Consider the following 17,661-nt stretch of genomic DNA (forward strand, 5'->3'; position numbering starts at 1 on the left):
GGCAGTGGGAAGCCATTCCCTGTGTCCTGTCCCTCCATGCCTTGTCCCCAGTCCCTCTCCAGCTCTCCTGGAGCCCCTTTAGGCCCTGCAAGGGGCTCTCAGCTCTCCCTGGAGCCTTCTCCTCTCCAGGTGAGCACCCCCAGCTCTCCCAGCCTGGCTCCAGAGCAGAGGGGCTCCAGGTCCTGGAGCTGCTCCAGGGCCTCCTCTGGGCTCTCTCCAGCAGCTCCAGGTCCTTGTGCTGCTGGCCCCGGGGCTGGGGCAGCTCTGCAGGTGGGGTCTCACCCGAGTGGGGCAGAATCTGCCCTTCCCTGCTGCTCACGCTGGGGGATCAGCCCAGCACGTGGGGATTTTGGGATGCCAGCACACACGGCTGGGACGTGTCACAGGTTGGAAATGGGGACAGTGCCCCCCGTCACAGGAGTTGTTTCATTCCTGTGCCCGCCCCTGCAGCAGGAATAGCCGTGGGTGCTGGATCAGCGGCCCAGGAGCGGCGGTGCCACGGGGAGGTACCGGTGAGTGAGCGCTGCGGGGCCTGGCCGGGGTCATGGACAGGCACGAGGGATGAGGATGCAATGGGGTGTGTGGGGCTGGATCCGACACCTCTCCAGCCCTTGGGAGCTGGTGTTTGTGCTGGAATTAACAGAGGGATGGAGGGGCCTGAATCCCTGGCGTAGAAGTGGGAGCCAGGCGTGACTCCTGCTTTGCAAATTAAACAGAACCAGGGATTCTGTTCAGCCACCTCAAGGCCTAACCCGGGGCTGGCAGTGCCTGACACTGCGCGGGGCCTGTCCCAGGTGGAGACGCCTCATCCCATGAATCCGTGGTGCAAAAGAAGGAGCTGCTCTGCCAGCACACGACGGTGGTTCTCGTGCACAGGAAGAGGATTTTTGGGGCAGCTTTGTCCCTTCCGTATCTCTTCAGGGCCACTGTACCACGTTCAGAGGCTGAAGGTGGAACCCCCAGAGCTCCCAGTGGGAAAGGGAGGGAGGTAAAGGGGCACAGGAGGAGGCGGAGGAGCTGGGGACATCCCTGGGCAGCTCTCCAGGAGGACACAGTCCTTCCCACCCCTGGAGGTGGCCAAGGCTGAGTATTCCCTCCTCATCCTCACTCACCCGCAGGCCAGGGCTGGTTTTTTGCTGCCTTTATTAGACTTCAAAGAGGTTGTTTGTTTGTTTGTTTGTTTGTTTTTTTCTCTTTCTGGGAGCAGATGCACAGCAGGAGAGAGGCAGGGAATGCAGGAGAGGATGAGGATGGTGTGTTGGGATGTCCCAGTCCCCCGATGGGCACAGGGAGGAACTGACCCGGGGCTCTAAAGGCAAGAGCAGGTTGAGGTGCTGGTATCACTGGTGGTTTTCTATCCAGCTATGGGGTTTGTAATTCCTAAATCCAGTATCAGTCGTGGTTCCAGGATACAATCCTGGCTCTGGGGGTGATGCTCAGCAGCTGCTCCTCACCCCTTCCATCGCCATCTCCCTGGTGCTGCCCAACCAAAACCCTGAGCTGCTGCTTGTCCCCTGGCCTGACCGTGTGTCCCCCCTCAATCCCAAATCCCTGCTGTGAAGATCCTGGCTCGGCTGCCAGAAAGGATCCCTTGTCCCCATGGAGAGCTGCCCTTCTCGCCCTCCCAAAAATCAAGGTGAAACTGAGGATGCGGTGTGTCCCTCCCACTTGGCTGGAAAGGTTGGGATATTCCCTGGGCTGTTCTCAGCCTGGTTCCCAAGGGTTTAACTCCAGTTCCTGAGGGTTTTGCACCATTTCGCCAACTTGGCCAGGCCCGGGAAACCGGTGAGAGTTGGAAAGGGGTGGAAATCCTGCAAAGGTTTTCATCCTCCTTAATCTTTCACCCACCTCTTGAGCATCCCTGTGGTTGCCCCCTGTGTCAGCTCCTGCTCCAGTGCTGGAGCCTCTCCCAAAAACAGCCCTTAAAAAGCCTCTGCATTGTGGGGTTCACCCAGCCAAAAAAGATCCAGCCACTTCCCCCCATATTGACTCCCCCTCGCTCCCAAACACGGTATTTCTGCAGCCAGCTCCCTGTGGGGATTTGGGGTGGGGAAGCTCTGCCAACAGCCCCGGCAGCTCCCCGGGCCCTTTGCCGATGGGAATCGGATGCTGTGGGGTTCTGGAGTGGGTTTTGGGGGGGCTCTGAAGCACTTGGGGGTTATTTAATGCAGAAGCTGGGACTGGGAGGAGGGCGTGTGGGGAGGTCTCTGTCCCCAGGGTGTTTTGGGGAGGCTGAGGTGGGCTCAGGGCAGGTTCGAAGCCAGGGGTAGGTTAGACCGGGCTGGGGAGCAAAGCGGGGGCCGAGGCCCGGCCTGGGGGCTGCTAAAACCAGCACGGCATCCACATGAAGGAGCCCAGGGCGGCGCCGGTGGCGGCCCCTGCCAGCAGCCCCAGGGCCATCTGGTCCCCAGAGACGCGGTAGGGATCCTCGCGCACGATGACGTGGGTCACCCCGGGAGCTGCAGGGGAAAAGGGCCGTGAGCGGGGTGCGGAACGGCCTCGAGCACCCCCCGGGGCCACCGGGCCACCCACCTCCGTACTGGTGGCCGTAGTGGCCGGAGCTGATGTAGGCGGCCTGGTGGGAGTCCAGGGGCACCGTCTGGTAGTAGTCGTCGTCGTAGGGGTCGTACACGTGCACCTGGAGCAGCGGGGGGTGGGGTGAATTTGTGGGGCTGGGCCGCAGCCCCCCCAGGGGTGACAGGGCCCTGGGTCCCTTGGGTGGGGAATCTGAACAGTCCCAAGGGCTGGGGGCAGCCTGTGCTCAGGTCACCCTGACTGCCCCTTCCCTGTCACCTTAACCGTGTCCCTGCCACCTTAACTCTGCTCCCATTCCCTTCACCTGTTCCTGTCACCTTAACTGTGTCGCTGTCCCTTTACTGTGTCCCTATAACCTTAGCATTGTCCCTGTCCCCTTAACAGTGTCTCTGTCATCTTAGCTGTGTTCCTGTCACCTCAGCTCTGCCCCCATTCCCCTTAACAGTGTCCCTGTCGCCTTAACTCTACTCCCATCGCCCCCCACCAGTGCACAGGGTTCCCGTGGCTCTGTCACCTGCCATCAGTGGTGACATCCAACCCTTCCCCACCTTCTTCCCTGTGGCTCCAGGGACTTTACTCCCTGGGCCTTGAGGCTGCACAGTGGGTGTTGGGGAGCCTCTCCAAGCTCAGTGTCAGCCCTGGGAAGGACCAGGGTTGGGGTAACCTCCCCCTGCCCGAATCCTGAATCCCAAATCCCATGCCAGGATGGTGTCCCTGCTCAGGGGGACGAAGCCTCACCGGGGTGGATTTAGCCTCCAGCACAGCCATCTTCCAAGCACTGCAAACAAAACAGAGGCACTCATTTTTGGCAGGTGCTGCAGGGGTGGGAACTGTCCCTTTTCCCCTCCATGGGGACCTGGATGTGGCCATGGGGCTGGCACTAATCTTTAATTCCCTATTAATGAGTGCTGGGCTAACAGCTGGGATTGGGAATGTGCTGGGAGGTGCCCAACACCACAGAGATGGGCACAGGGCAGTCCCTGGGAATGGCCCCGACTAAAACAAGGGCAGGCAGGAAAATGACACCTAAGTTTGGAGGGAAAAGCGTGTAATGGATGAATTTCCACTCAGCTGAGGTCAAGCTCAGTTGAGGAAGTTCTGCTTGGCCACAGCTGAACATTTCCCTCAATCCAGGTGCAGCTGAATGTTTGCCGCTTCTAATTTTTAAAAGTTTTATTTTAAAACAATCAATTTTCATAAAATAAAACTCTTTTTAAAGTTTAATTTCTAATTTCTTTTAGAAATAAATAGAAGGGGAACAGTGCTAAAAAGGGCAGTTTGCCTCAAGCCAGCGAGGGCTTCACATTCACAGTTTTTATTTACAAACACTGATGAAAACCCTTCTCCTCAGTCAGGCCAAGAGGGGATTTCTCATCCATGAGGAAACCTCCCTCCCTCAGGAGACTGCTTAAAAATAGCTGCTTTTGGCTCTGGATTATTCAGTGGGAACCCCAAATCTCCTCCTGCGCCTTTCGCCCTGCGAGCGTGTTTGAGAAAACAGGCTGGGGGCGGATTTAGCCAAGGGTGGGATGTGGTGGGAGCAGGACGGGGCTCTCGTGTGGCCCAGGCTCTTTCCAGGCTGGGATAATTGGGACGCAAAAGTCACTTACACAGCGTCGTCCTCGCTCTGGGCACACAGCGTGGTCTTGGAGCCGTCCCGCAGCACCACGGTCAGCAGGCAGTCCCGGCTCCTCCCCTCGGGCGGCTGCACGTCTGGGAAGGGAAGGAAAGGGATGGGGTGGGATCCAGCCTCAGCCAGGGAGATGCCCCAGAGACCCTCCCTGGGCCCCAAATTCCCTCTGGCGTGAGAGCTGGTGGGTTTAGGTTCGGCTCCATCTCCACGTGCAGTATGCGGTCAGGATCTCACAGGTTAAAAGCCAACCCAAGGAATGAGCTGATGGGCAGAAACCTCCACCCCCATGGCAGAAGGAAGGGCAGCAAACTGCCAAAAATCTGCTCGAGGCCACGAGGCCGAGCTGCCTTTGCTTTGAACTTGCCAGAGCACACCCAAATTTTGTAGCAACAGGAGATGCGCATTGCTGGAGTGGGATTGTGAGCTCAAGCAAGAGCAAAATCTTAAATCCATGAGGCTCATGTATCTTCCCCCGTTCTCCAGGCTTGGCAGGACCCTCCGGTGAGCACAAAGCTCCGGGATTGTGCTCCCACCGGCGCTCCCAGCCCAAGAAAGGAGCTTTGTGCGGCGGCCGTGGGCTGCGGGGCCCAGCCAAGCTGCTGCTTTGTTCCCCTTGTTTGTGCGAGACGTGAGTGATGAGTCAGGGCCGTGGGATCCTGTTTGCTACAAGCACAAACCAGGAGGAGAGTTCCTCCTTCCTTCCTTCCTTCCCCCAGGAAAAGCAATGGCAGAGACGATCCAGCGTCTCCTGGCTGCAAACGAGAAGCTGTGAATGAGACAGCCTGGATTATTTAGGGGGTATGCTGGATGTGCGTCGTTTAAGAGGGGCACAGCCACATGGAGAGCCCTGTGTGGGATGGGGTTGGGAATGCAGGGCTCGGGAACAGGGGCTCTGCTCACCCTTGCACTCGCGGCCGATCCGCACGTCCCGGCAGCTGTACTTGATGTGGATCCGGCCGTCCATGTCCCGCTGCGTCTCGTCGTGGTAGTAAACCAAGCTGCCATCCAGGTAGAGCACGAACCAGTTCCTCTTCCAGCGGCGCAGGATGGAGCCTGGTGGGACAGGGAGCAGGTGAAGGACCCCAGGGAGCCCGGTGGGACACGGCCAGTGCGCTCACAAGAGCCAATGTCATCCTCCAAACATCCATCTCCAGCTCCTGTGAGCTGCTGCATCCCACAGGACACCCGTGCCTGGCATGAGCATCCGGGGCAGCGTGGCCAGGTGGCTTTAAGTGGAAAAAGGCTGCCAAAAAAGCCATCAGGGCATTGGGTGCCGCCCTGCCGAGCGCACGGGAGCGGATCCAGCCCCGGACACGGAGCCGTGTGTCTGTTCTCATGGCAGGCAGCCCCTCTCTCCGCTTACGTAAATCCGCGAGCGGCTGAGCCACAATCTCCCTGCTGCTGTGGATTAACCGCCCAGGTTGGGGCTCCTTGTGTCCCCCACACCCCACCTCTTCCCAGCAAACCCCTCCGGGTTTTTCGAGGGGCTCCCAACCTGGAAAGCTCAAGGGTGGCACTTACTCTGCCGCCAAAGCCAACCGCTCTTCACCAGCGCCATGGCTGCCACAGGCTTCGCCGGATCTGCTGGGATGGGAAGAATAATGGGGTTAAAATAGCAGCTCCTGCCTCGCCTCCGGCTCTGCCCATGGCTCTCACCTCCCCACAGCCTCTGGGGGCCAAGTGGGATGGGGATTCACCCTTGTTGCTCCTGGTATTTTTGGGGGATGAGCTCAGCGCCCGGGTTAATCGGCGTTAGACAGACGCGGGATTTCGTCATCTGGGAAACATCGCGAAGGAGGCACTCCGGCCACCTTTCTTTCTGCCTTTAATCTCATCGGGATTTAGGGATTATCGTCCCATGGAGGTAAATGGAGAAATCCGGGCCATGGATGAAAACAGGCAGTGCCTCCCCACAGCCCCAGTAACTTTCCATGGTAAACGACACCTACACTTGTTTATTTTCCCTGCCTGGATGGAAATTAGTCCTTAATAAGGCCATGAAGTCATCGCTCCCCAGGTCCCCAAGCACAGCCAACACCCCAGAGACAGGCAGGAGCAGTTCCCTGGCCACAGCCCCCATACCCACCATCAGCTGGGAATCCCAGCACCCAGTGATGGGAACTCGATACCCTGGGATGGCCTCCAGGATCTCCCACCACCTCTGGGGGCACGGCAAGGCACAAACACCCCCCAGTACCTCTGTGCCTGCGTTACCGAGTGCCTGAATCCCTGAGTATCCAGGTCCCCATGGAGTTTGCAGCCCTGGCACCCTCACCCTGCGCTGCCCACATCCCCGGGAAATCACAGCCCGTGGACACCCCCATCCCCTGGCACCCTCACCCTGCCCTGCCCACATCCCCGCAAAATCACAGCCCATGGACACCCCCATCCCCTGGCACCCTCATCCTCCTGCCCTCGCACCCCTGGGTACCCCATCCCTCTCCGCTCCCGTCCCTGTGCCACCCTCATCCCACTCTAGTCACAGTCCCTCGGCACCCACATCTGGTGCCCTCATCCCACATCCCCTGGCATCTTTTCCCCTCCGTACCCACATTTTGTGGCACCGTTTCTGCCCCCCTCAGGAACCCGCCCCCCTCAGTACCGGCCCCCTGGCACTCTCCCTGCCCCGGTCCCCCCTCCCCGGTCCCGCCGCGCCCCCAGCCCCCCGAAGCCGCCCCGCGCATCCCTCACCGGGCGGAGGCGGCGGTGCCCGCTGCGGGATGCGCTGCGCTCCGCTCCCGCCGCCCGGCTCTGCCCGCCCGCGCGGCTCGCCGGGAGCTGTAGTCCGGCACCAGCATCCCGAAGTGCCGGCCGCCGGGAGAATCCCGCTTTCCAGCGGTTTATCCCGAAAAAGCCGCCGCCCGGCGCCTGCGCGGCGGGGATGCTGCCGGGCTGGTGCCACCTGGGATGCCCGTGGCTGATCCAGCAGCTCCCATGCTCACTTTCTCCTCAAATCCACCCCCCCCCCTTTGCTCCTGACGAGGAGCGCATCCAGGAGTGTGGGTGCCCTTGGGAGGGGGCTCAGCCAGAACGGCACCCCCGAATTCGGGCGTCCGGGGGGGGGCTGCTGCCCCGCACAGAGCTGGGCACGGGGAGGCGATGCTTGGGGGATGCAGGATTTTCCTCCGCTGCTGGGAATGGGTCTGGCGAGGTGTTTCATGCCAGAAGCATAAATCAGGAACAACCCAAGTTTTAAGCACCAAAGTGCTCGTCTGAAATAAATTTCCAAGTGGAGTGAACAATCCTCTAGGTCAAAATCAAGGTCTGTCCTGGCTTCTGCCGGAATTAGAACTGTCCCGGGCTCTGGGACACGAGGTTGGATTATTTGGGAAAGTCAAGACACAGGTGATGGCTGAGGCTGGGCTGTTAATAAAAGATGCTTATTGAGTACACAGCAACCCTTAAGATACGAAAAAAATTCTATTCCAGCAGAATTTTCAATGTAAAGCCCTTTTCCCTCCTCTCCTTCCAGGGCTGGCTTTACTGTGGTAAACAGCAGAAGGAATTAAATTAATCCAGCAGCCCACTGGATGATCGCGAAGGAGTTGAACTGGAATCACCCCCTCAGCCAGGCCACACTCACAGCCTTGTGCATCCCGCCGTGCTGGTTATGGGGCTGCAAAACATCCTGGTGGTGCTGAATATTTCCAAAATCAGGGACATTATTTGGAAATCTGGCTGGGCCAGAGACTTTGTCCTGCAATGAGTCCAGGAAAAAGTTCCCTTAGGAAGAGATATGGACTGGAATTTGGATGTATTGGGCTGCCTCTCCATACAGACACGTGTCAGTTTGGAATTAATTGTTCTCAAAACTTTTCCATTGTGGTTTTCCTCTTGGGAAGGAAATGGTGCCAGTGTGGGAATTGGGGGGCTTGGTCTATTAATTTTTTTGTAAACCAGGGTGGGGTTTTTTATGTTCAATAGGATAAATTTGGGACATGCTGGGTGGAAATAGTGATCCAAAGAGCCAGGACATTGTTTCCAGCCAGAGAAAGGAGAGATGCCATGTGGGAATACACTCTGTCCCTCGCTCAGGAGAGCCAAATCCTGAATTTCCCCCCATTTTCCATAGCAGTTGGGCACTGCTTAATAAAATCTATGAACTTTGATGCCTCTGGTTTGTTTTTCCTCCAGCTCTGTCTGCAGTGGCTCGTGCCTGGTGGGGATCTCCCCCACCCCAGCCACAGGCTTGGGTTTTGGGTAGGAAACCAAGGAATTTTGAAACTCTTCCCGCATCTCAGGAAATCCATGTCTTCCACAGGGGGTCTCCCCAGGTTTCCCGGTGCTGTGGATCTGTGGAGACAGAAGGTCTGGCGGTTCAGAGCTGAACCTGGGGACAACTGCAGGTGACACCCCCAGCGTTTGCTGTTTCTGTCATTCCCACACTCGGGACAGGTCGGCACCTGGTTAAACACCCCGCAAGTCCCTCTGGAGGGATTTTCCTTTTCCTGTAATGAGCATGTCCCATTGGTGCCGCTGGAATCCTGCAGGAGAAATGCACAAGGAGAAATGTTTCCTTTGACATGTTTTTCACCTCCTCCACACCCATCCCTGCGTGTCCCAGGGGTGGGAAACAGACCCTTGTTACCCCTGTCCCAGTTCCCTGATTCCCAAGGGAGGCATTCCACATCCATGGCTCAGGAAGCACAATTTACAGCGTGAATCCCCACCAAAAAAAAGCGCAGCAAAATACTTCGAACAGCAACGAGTGTTGTGAGGGAGTGAAGGGGGGGCGGGGGGCATGGGTGCCCTACTCGTCCCAGTCCCTGGGTGAAGATCCACAGGAATTCTCCATCTCTTTCCAAAATACTCCTTTCCTGCCCTAAGCAGGGTGAGGGGCTGGTTTCGGTGCGAGGAGAAGGACGGGGCAGAGCCCCATGGAGACGGCGGGCGGAGGGCTGTGCAGGCAAGGCCGGGCCCCGCGGCTCCCCGCTCCCCTCCCGCTACCGGCCCGCGACCCTGCGCTCGCCAGGCGACCCGGGAAGGGTCTCCCGGAGCCGGGTTCAGATCCCGAATCGCCGTGAAGCCCCACCTGGCATATCCCAGCGGGATTCCCGTAGCGGCCTTCTCCCTCCCTCAGCCTTCGCGGACTACAGCTCCCGTCATGCCTCGCTGAACCACAACTCCCACCATGCCCGGCGGCTCTACCCCTGCTGTACTACACCTCCCAGCACGCCCCGCGCCTGTCCGGGCCCTGTCGCCTGATGTCCTTCCCTCGCCAGCCGCGCGGACTACAACACCCATGACCCCTCGCGCGGGGCAGCCAGCGGCGAGCCGCGGCGGCGGCGCGCGGGCCTTGCCGGGAGCTGTAGTCCCCGCAGCGGCGGCGGCTGTAACGGTCCCGCTGGTGGTACTGCCCCCCCTACCCCCCCCATTCCCGGCTGGCGGCTGTGGGAGCAGCGGGAAGAGGAGGAGGAGGAGGAGGAGAGGGAGAGCTGCTGTACCGGCACAGGGGCCGCCGCCGCCCGAGCAGCCGCAGGTAAGGGGAGGGGAAGCGAAGGGGGGACACCCCCGGGTGACAGCGGCGGGAAAGGGGTGGCGGCGTGGGGGCTCCGCGGTGATGCAGGGGGGTGGCTGGGGGCTCCCTCAGAGCGCCCGGGGAGGGGGCGGCGGGGGGCGCATCCCTCAGCCCCGCGGCGGGAGCGGCGTGAGGGGCGGGAGCGCCGGGCCGGGGGCAGCGGAGAGCGGAGCCCTGGGGCGGGGGGACCGGCCCCGGGTTTGTCGCTGCCCGGCAGAGCCCGTGTCCCCCCGGGCTCCTGCTGCCCCCGAGGGCTCTTGTCCCCGTGTCCCCTCGCAGCCCGTTCCCCCGGGGGCTCTGTTCCCCCCGTCCCCCCGCGCCTGTCGTGTGTCCCCCCTTCTCACAGCTCCTGTTCCCCGCCCGGGCCGTGTCCCCCGGGGCTGCTGTCCCCGAGAGCCTGTGTGTGTCCCCCCCAGTGGAGCCTGTTGCCCCTCACCGGGCTATTCCCCCCCCCCCCAGCCTGTTGCCCCCCAAATTTGCTGTCCCGCCTTCCCAGGGGCTGTTTTCCCCCAGAGCCTGTTGCCCCTCCAGGGGCTGTTCCCCCATCCCAGGCTCACCGCCATCCATGGAAAGAGGGAACGGGATGCGCGGGCTGGGGGTGCCCCCCGGGAATGGGCGAACCCCCCCAAAATATCCCGAGGGGCACGTGGGGCCGGCAGGAGAGATGCCGGGAATATTGACGAGCCCGCCGGCAACTCCGTGCGATGGGAAGGGCCGAGCTGTGGCCGGCAGCCCCGTCCCGCAGCCCTGCTGGGGGGTTAAAATGCTTTTTAAATGGTTATAAAATGGTAAGAGGGTTTGGTGAGCGGGGGGATGTCGGCGCGCAGCATCCACAGGAATGAAAGCAGGGACATCCAGGTTGGGAAATGCCAGGCGGTGTTAAGATTTTTCTGCCTGTATAAAATGCGTATTCCGTTCGTTTTTATGAAAATGTGGATTATTTCCTTTTTTTTTTTTTTTTAATTTCTTTTTAATAATGATTGCTTGCATGCTCTGTTGTTGGCATTGTGGTGTTCAGGGCAGTGAAGTCCATCGCTACATTGTGGGTGAATAATGCCAAAAAGGAGCTTGGTTTCCGTCCTTTATAGAAAGCAGAGGAGCCTGGAAGTATGGAAATGAAATAAATACTCATTAGCAGAAAGAGCTTTTGTACCGGGTTGGGTTTGGGGGGCATTTTCTCCCCTCACTGCACATCGTGATGAGCTTTTGGGTTATGGTTTGTATTTCCATAGGCTGAATTTTATTTATTTGGTGCTCGTTATTGTCAAGTGTAGAAAAATGAGCAGGTTGAGGGTATTTTTTTCCCCCCTCTCCTGGACAAAGACATGTTGTACTAAGCAGAAAGAAACCCCAGAAAGATTCTATTTTTGTTTTAATGAAAATATGATTTAAGATGCTGTGGTGTGTTTATTTTTGCTGTTAACTAGTGATGGAGGAAGTCAGAGCCTTTTTTTGTGTGCATGTGTGTGTTTTTTTAAAGGCATGTGAATGATGGAAACATCTTTAGGGAAACATTTTGCTGGACTTGATTGCATCAACTGCATTATTTCATAAAATGTGAGCTGTGAAGTGGTTGTTGATTAGAACTCAAATTGAGGAGCGATGTTGAGCAATGTAAAGAAAAAGGAAATTAGTATGAAGAGGCCAAATGCTTATTTTCTTTTTTTTTCAGTTCTTTCTGATTCTGAATTTTAACTGTTTCGTGGCTTCTCTTGACCTTTATGGTTGAGTCTATTAAAAAAAAACCCCAACAGCCACTATGATCTGTATCTGTATTCTTGTTATACATATATAGGTAATAAAAGGACTGATATCAGCCAGCATTGTGTATTTTGCATTAAATCTGATTAACTTTTTGTTCTGGGAGTTGCAAATACCAACTTACCCAGTTATGCATCCCAACTTTTTATTTACCAAGGCAAATGTGGATGTTTTTTAGAAGGAATCTTTCTCTCCCAAATCACGTGCTTTATTTTAGGGAGCGTGGGGTAAGTGTTACAGATATTATTGTCCAGATCTGGGGGGTTTGGGGTGTATTCTTCAGCTGATTAAAATTCCTGGCTGTCAGCAAAGACACACTTTTTCGGACAGATAGATATATATATCCTCTGGAACAAAGGGACTGGAAGCAAAATGTGTGCCGTGGAGGTGTTTGGAATTTGTTCAGAAAATATTCCTTGGAGTGAGAAATCTAGATTGCAAAAAAATGTATGTGGGATAACTGGGATACAATCACTGAGGGAGGATGTTTGGGGAGATGCTTTCTGATCCTGGTTGATATTCATCTGTCAAACCCCATGGTAAGCCTGCATTGCAGCAGGTGAACTATCCAGGGACTTTTAAACCCTGCAGTTAAGTTTTCCTGGTCCCCGTGATCCGTAACCCACCACGGGGATACCGGGAAAGAACAGGGAAGAGAGGCGATGCTGCTCCTGCCAACATTTCTTAGGAGAGTGAGAATGCTTTGGAGCAGCAGTTCTGTGAAAGGCCTTCGGTACCTGCACTGAAAGCGTAATTAAAATGGTAATTGAATGGGGGCTAAATTGAATTATGCGATCTGCCTGGGAGAGCTCAGCTTGGACACGGAGGTGCGAACGCAGCCACCTCAGGCAGGGGAGGTGTCTGTGGAATCCAGGGTAGTGCCTGCTTTTGGGAAGTTCTCCAAGGCGTGGGATTGGCACCGATCTCCCTTTCAGGGAAGTGGGACATTCACCGCTGGGATGTCGCTGCTGGGTCACCTGCTGTGAAAGCTGTGGCATGAACAGAATTCCATCTGGCTCTAAATCCAGGGGTTTTGCTGCTCTTGCTGGGGCAGAGGTGCTTCAGAGCCTTCTCCTCAGGTAGTCAGAACCCCCCCGTGTTTCCAGCCGGGAACTCGGAGCAGCCTCCCAGCTCTCTGGAAAGCAGTTGTCGAGGCTGTCAAAAGGGAAACACAACTTTTATATCTTCCTTTGTGAGCTCGCTCTTCCCTTCAGTGCGGATTATGATCTTCATTTGTCTTCCAGCCCTGCCTTTGGGGCCTGATGGTATCTGCAGAGGCCCCCGGTTTCCCTTTCCGCAGCACAAGTGCTCAGTGTACTTTCTGTTTCCTCTGCAATTCCTGAAGTCTCTCCGTGTGCCGGGGCATTCCTCTCCCTGTTTCTGTCCCGAATTAGCTCCCTCATGCTCGCTGACGTGCCTGTGCTGTGATCCTCCTCATCAGCTGGGCTCTGGTTTGCAGCTTAAAATCCATAGGTTCTCATGTCCAGTCCGTAGGAATATTCGATCCGAAATGACCGAGTGAGGAAAGGGCTCCTGTCATACTCTGTGGTATTTTCTTTTTGCCAGTTTCAAATGCCAGTCCCTTTGGATGCTACTGGATGCTCATGCCATGCATCCCTTCAGTGAAGAGATGAAGATTTTTGTTTCACTGACGAGAAATAAAACCCACCAGTCTGGTTTTTTACCTGTTGATGGTCTCTTCAGTCTCTGAATTAAAAAATACTGAATCTTTATCTGTCACTGTTTAAAACTGGGAATAAATTTTCAGGAATTATTTCCGTGTGACTCAAATACCAGTTGGACAGACACAGTTCTGCAGAGCTGTTAAATTGTGTCACCTTCTAGTTCCTTCCACTCAACTGAATCACTTTGTTCCTATTTTTGTGTCAAAAACATTGATATCCCTAAATATGAAGGAAGAATGTCATGGCAGGGCTGTGTTTATTTATGCAAATTCATAATTCCAGAATGGCTGGGGTTGGAAGGGACCTTAAATCCCATCCAGTGCCACCCCCTGCCATGGCAGGGACACCTTTCACTAGCCCAGGCTGCTCCAAGCCCCGTCCAGCCTGGCCTGGGACACTGCCAGAGATCCAGGGGCAGCCACAGCTGCTCTGGGCACCCTGTGCCACGGCCTCCCCACCATCCCAGGGGGGGAATTTTTTCCCAGTAAAATTTGTGTAAACCTGATTTTTGGAGAAAGGCAGGATGATGTGACTGCACTTCCCACCTGGGCAGAGAGAGAATGAAATCAATATGAAAACATGTCTACGATACACATTTTGTGTTGTGCTCTGATTTTTCAGTGCTTTGTTAGGTGGATAACCTTGAGGTGGGATTTTATGTTTATTTGTTAGCTTGAATGGGAAGCAACAGTTGGGTATTTCCAGGATTTTCTTCTGCTGAGGGGCAGGTGTGCCATGAGCATCTGAAGCAGGAATCCCAGACCTATAATTAAGATCCCAGGCAGCAAAGATCCAACTTTTAAGGCATATCCAGCACTTGCAGATCTGAAATTTGTGGAAGCTTGTTTATTTTTAAGAACCATGTAGGGAATGATCTTCTGTTGAGGATGACGGGGATGCACGGATTTTTAGAGTGTGAGTGGGACTTGGATAATTTTTCCAAAGCTCCTCTGGGTTTTGTTTACTATGGATGTGCTGAAAACCCTGAGCACTGCACAGGAATTTCAAGTGACTGTGCTTTCTGGGAGGAAAAAATGTGGGCCTGCTGACGCTCCCCAGCAAACCATTTAGGAGATTATCGTCATAGGACTTATAAAAGCTGAAAAAAACCCACATTCCCCTCCTCTGGTTTGTATTTGTTTGTGCTTTACCCTGTCTCTCCTTCCTCTGCTTGGCTGAAACAGTCACGTGGAGAACTGGAGAGTGGAAAAATGAGAAGTCAGAGCAGAAAACTGGAGTTTATCGTGGCCTTGGTACAATAACTTTCTCAATATGAAGATTAAAGCTGAAGTGTATTTGTAGGCTGATCGTTTTTGCCTTCCTTGTCTCAGCAAGGGTTAGAGATTTGGGAGGATTATTGGAGACAAGCTTAGAGTATTTTATGAGAGGAAAAGTACTAAACTGGCAAAAAAAAAAAATAGAATAGATGCCATCATGCCTGCTAGGCATGTCTAATTCTTTGATAAAATGGATAAAGATTGCCGACTGCAGCAAAAGTTAAAATAGACCATAACATCTTGGGGTCCGCAGGGTTTTTCCTCCTAATTTGCTGTAGAACTTAATAAAAAAGATCTGCCTCTTTTATGGCATCAGGCTCTTTATCTGCCACAAATTAAAGCCCAGTGCTTGGGCTTCTGCTTTCTCTGCTGTTAGATACCAGCTCCCTAAATTTGATAATGAGTCGGTTTTGTCATTCTGAGATTAGAAATACATCCTGAAGACTGGTGAGAAGTTTTGTGCATGGTCTTCTTCTTCCCCATTTTCCATTCAGCTCTTTATGCTTGGATTTATAGGCAATAACAACTCGCTTTTTGATGGACAAGGGGATTTGTGTGGTTATTTTAAACCAGGTCCTACGAGTCCCCACAGTCCCGTGGGCTGCCCAGGGTGGGGGCAGAGTCCCCATCCTGGGACAGATCGAAAAGCCATGTGGATGTGGCACCTGGGGACATGGGTTAGTGGTGGCCTTGGTGGTGCTGGGGGGCTCCATGATCCTTGAGGTCTTTTCCACTGTTAACAATTCCATGATTCTACCTTCTCCTGCCAATTTGCTGGGCAAAGTAAGATCGTTCATTCCAGTTCCTGATGACATTTTACCCAGGATAATTGTCATGTCTGTATGGACAGACAGGTGCTAAGGGCTTTTCCCTGCTGAAGAGTATTTTGTATGAAGCTTGTGAACATTTGAAATGCAATTACTCTGGAATAGGTCCCTGTATAAACATTTGATTCTGTAGTAGTTTATTCTACAAATAATTTTCTTCGGTTTTCTGTGTATGGTGTCACTTAATGAGACTTTTAATGGCTTTTACAAAATGATGGCATTCCACATATTTTCCAGTTTGCTCTTGACTTGACTTACATTCACAACAGAAGTTTTCAGGCCTTAAAATGCAGTGCCATAAATGGAGAACTGGGTTCTTTTTCTTTACTGTAGCGTCCAAATCCCAGCTGTTGAACTTTCTTGGATAGCTGAGTCTTCTAATATGGATTTAGGAGCTCAAGAAAATGTTTCTTTGTATAAGAATTTTTTGACTGTCTTTCTGTTTGAGCCCTTGGAAAAGCAAACACGGCAGAACAGCTCAGGAGCATCTCGCCCACGTGGTTTTGCTTTCCAGGGAAGCCGTGCTGCTGCTGGAGCAGATGCCAGGGACAGGATGGGTTCCTGGGTGATTCCAGGAAGTGTGGGACATCTCCACCGAGCGTGGCAGATCCGTGCATGGAAAGAAGGAACAAGTTTTTACAGTATGGGTGGTAAAACACTGGCACAGCTGATTGCCCAGGGAGGTGGTAGCTGCCTCATCCCTGGAAGTGTCCAAGGTGTAATTTCAATTGGTTTCTAACTACTACTTCCAAAAGCCAATTCTTGTCTAAATGCAGAGGTCCTTTGATACCCAATAACTTTTCCCTTTGGAGGGAACTCTTAATTCCACAACCAAGTGGCCTTTGATTGTGGTCCAGTTAAACTCACAGCATCGCCTGGAAAGTGTTGGGCAGGTTCCATTTGTGGGGCTCTGGCTTTCCAGTTTTGTTCCCTAGATTCCAGGTCTACAGTGGACCTCTGGAATGGTTCTGGGCTCTGGATGAAGCCCAGCAGAACCCCACTGCAGCTCACTTTGCTGGTGATTTTCCATGCGTGGCTGCTTTTAGTCATCTGTCCGTCGGCCAACTCTGAATCTGCTCAGCTGCTTTGTTGACACATACAGTGGTAATTTTTTAATTGGGACGTCATCCTCAAAAGGTTGCCTGTCACGTTGCAGCATTTGCCTTTATTACCTTGGATCTCCTCGGAGGATGAAGTCAGCTTTGCTTGACAAGGCCTATTTTCCATAATGTTGACTTGACTGTCATTAATTTCACTCCTGTTCTTTTTAAGTCCAGATCGAGTCTGATTCAGATTTCCCTTATTTTGTCCAGAGCCTATGTTTGGCAGACTGATTGGTGTTTACTTGGTGTTTTGCCCTCCCATGATGTAGCCATGTTGGAGATGTTTGTCTTCCAAATTTTCTCCTGCATTCTGAAAAATATTGCAAATGAGCCCTTGGGGTCTCTGAAATATTGGAGGACTCTTGGAGGACTCCCAGGATGATTTTCAAACATCCTGGGCTTCTGGGGCATCATTCCATACTGGAATGCAGAGCTGGTAGAGACCTTGGGGGACTTCCCAGTCCATTCACCTTCTCAAGGCAAGCTAAAGTGTCCCTAGAGCAGCCTTAATGAATGTGTTTCTAATTTTTCCTTAAAATCTTCCAGTCTTGGAGGTGCAAGCCTCCTCAGGAAGCTGGCAGTGAGTGCTTAACCAATTTGGCTAAAAGCTTTTCCAATATCTTAGATCTATTAGGAAGCAATTCTTGGCTGTGAGAGTGGTGAGGCCCTGGCACAGGGTGCCCAGAGCAGCTGTGGCTGCCCTTGGATCCCTGGAATTGTTCCAGGCCAGGCTGGATGGGGCTTGGAGCAGCCTGGGGTAGTGGAAGGTGTCCCTGCCCATGGCAGGGGGTGGAATTGGATGATCTTTAAGGCCCCATACAGTCTAAGCCATCCTGGGATTTTGTGATCTCTGAGAAATGAAGATACTTTGCTTTGAATAACACATCCCCTTGTTTCTGCTGTCATTGATGGGAGCATGTTACATCCTCCTCCAGTTTGTTTTCCTCCAGGCTGGCAAGGTCCTTTAATGTGTTCCTATGGATCATTTTGTATCCAAATCTCTTTATTATTTCCTCAGCTTTCCTCTGTGCTCTGGTGTGTTTACTTCTCTCCCTCCTCAGACTTGGCACTGCGAGGCCTTGTCAGCATTGTATAAAACGAAATAATGCTGGTTTCCACATGGCACTCTTAAAACAATCTGAAGTGCCTTTTTTTCCCTTCTTTCTTTTTTTTTTTTTTTTTGGTAATTCCATTGTATTGTTGACATTTTACTTGTGATCTGATATCCCCTCGGGGTTGTTTTCTCCTGTCCATCAGTCCAGCTGGGAATTCTCCACCTGCACAATGTACACTGCTCTTGCACTCGTCTTTATTGGGTTTCA

General features: G+C 53.7%; 2 protein-coding genes across 4 annotated transcripts in view; one reads left to right on the forward strand and one right to left on the reverse strand.

The window, feature by feature from the left end:
- Positions 1–1,125: 1,125 nt before the first annotated feature.
- On the reverse strand, positions 1,126–7,125 carry PLEKHB1 (pleckstrin homology domain containing B1). Of its 3 annotated transcripts, none has more exons than XM_032095078.1 (7): positions 6,860–7,125; positions 5,690–5,749; positions 5,069–5,221; positions 4,146–4,248; positions 3,274–3,313; positions 2,533–2,638; positions 1,126–2,459 (listed from the first exon to the last, which is right to left on the reverse strand). In XM_032095078.1, exons 2-7 carry the CDS (start codon positions 5,724–5,726, stop codon positions 2,323–2,325), a joined length of 576 nt encoding a protein of 191 aa, XP_031950969.1. In that variant the 5' UTR covers positions 5,727–5,749; positions 6,860–7,125; the 3' UTR covers positions 1,126–2,322. The 3 variants fall into 3 exon arrangements, with proteins under 3 accessions (XP_031950969.1, XP_031950966.1, XP_031950961.1); XM_032095075.1 differs by having other exon boundaries at positions 5,690–5,752; positions 6,860–7,124; XM_032095070.1 differs by lacking the exon at positions 6,860–7,125 and having other exon boundaries at positions 5,690–5,818.
- A 3,355-nt stretch (positions 7,126–10,480) lies between these two features.
- Positions 10,481–17,661, forward strand: part of FAM168A (family with sequence similarity 168 member A) — a 131,401-nt gene continuing 124,220 nt past the window's right edge. The window contains exon 1 of the mRNA XM_032095053.1: positions 10,481–10,544. The gene's annotated coding sequence lies outside the window, so the exon portion shown is untranslated. The remainder of the gene's footprint in view (positions 10,545–17,661) is intronic.

This window comes from Corvus moneduloides, chromosome 2 (genome assembly GCF_009650955.1).
Source record: "Corvus moneduloides isolate bCorMon1 chromosome 2, bCorMon1.pri, whole genome shotgun sequence".
Classification (NCBI taxonomy): Eukaryota; Metazoa; Chordata; class Aves; order Passeriformes; family Corvidae; genus Corvus; species Corvus moneduloides.

Bases quoted from the DNA above. Each gene is read 5' to 3' on its own strand.
- PLEKHB1 (XM_032095078.1), bottom strand. From the start codon at position 5,726: ATGGCGCTGGTGAAGAGCGGTTGGCTTTGGCGGCAGA. The intron at 5,222-5,689 runs GTAAGTGCCACC...CTGTCCCACCAG, and splicing joins CGGTTGGCTTTGGCGGCAGA to GCTCCATCCTGCGCCGCTGG. The intron at 4,249-5,068 runs GTGAGCAGAGCC...TTCCCTTCCCAG, and splicing joins GATCGGCCGCGAGTGCAAGG to ACGTGCAGCCGCCCGAGGGG.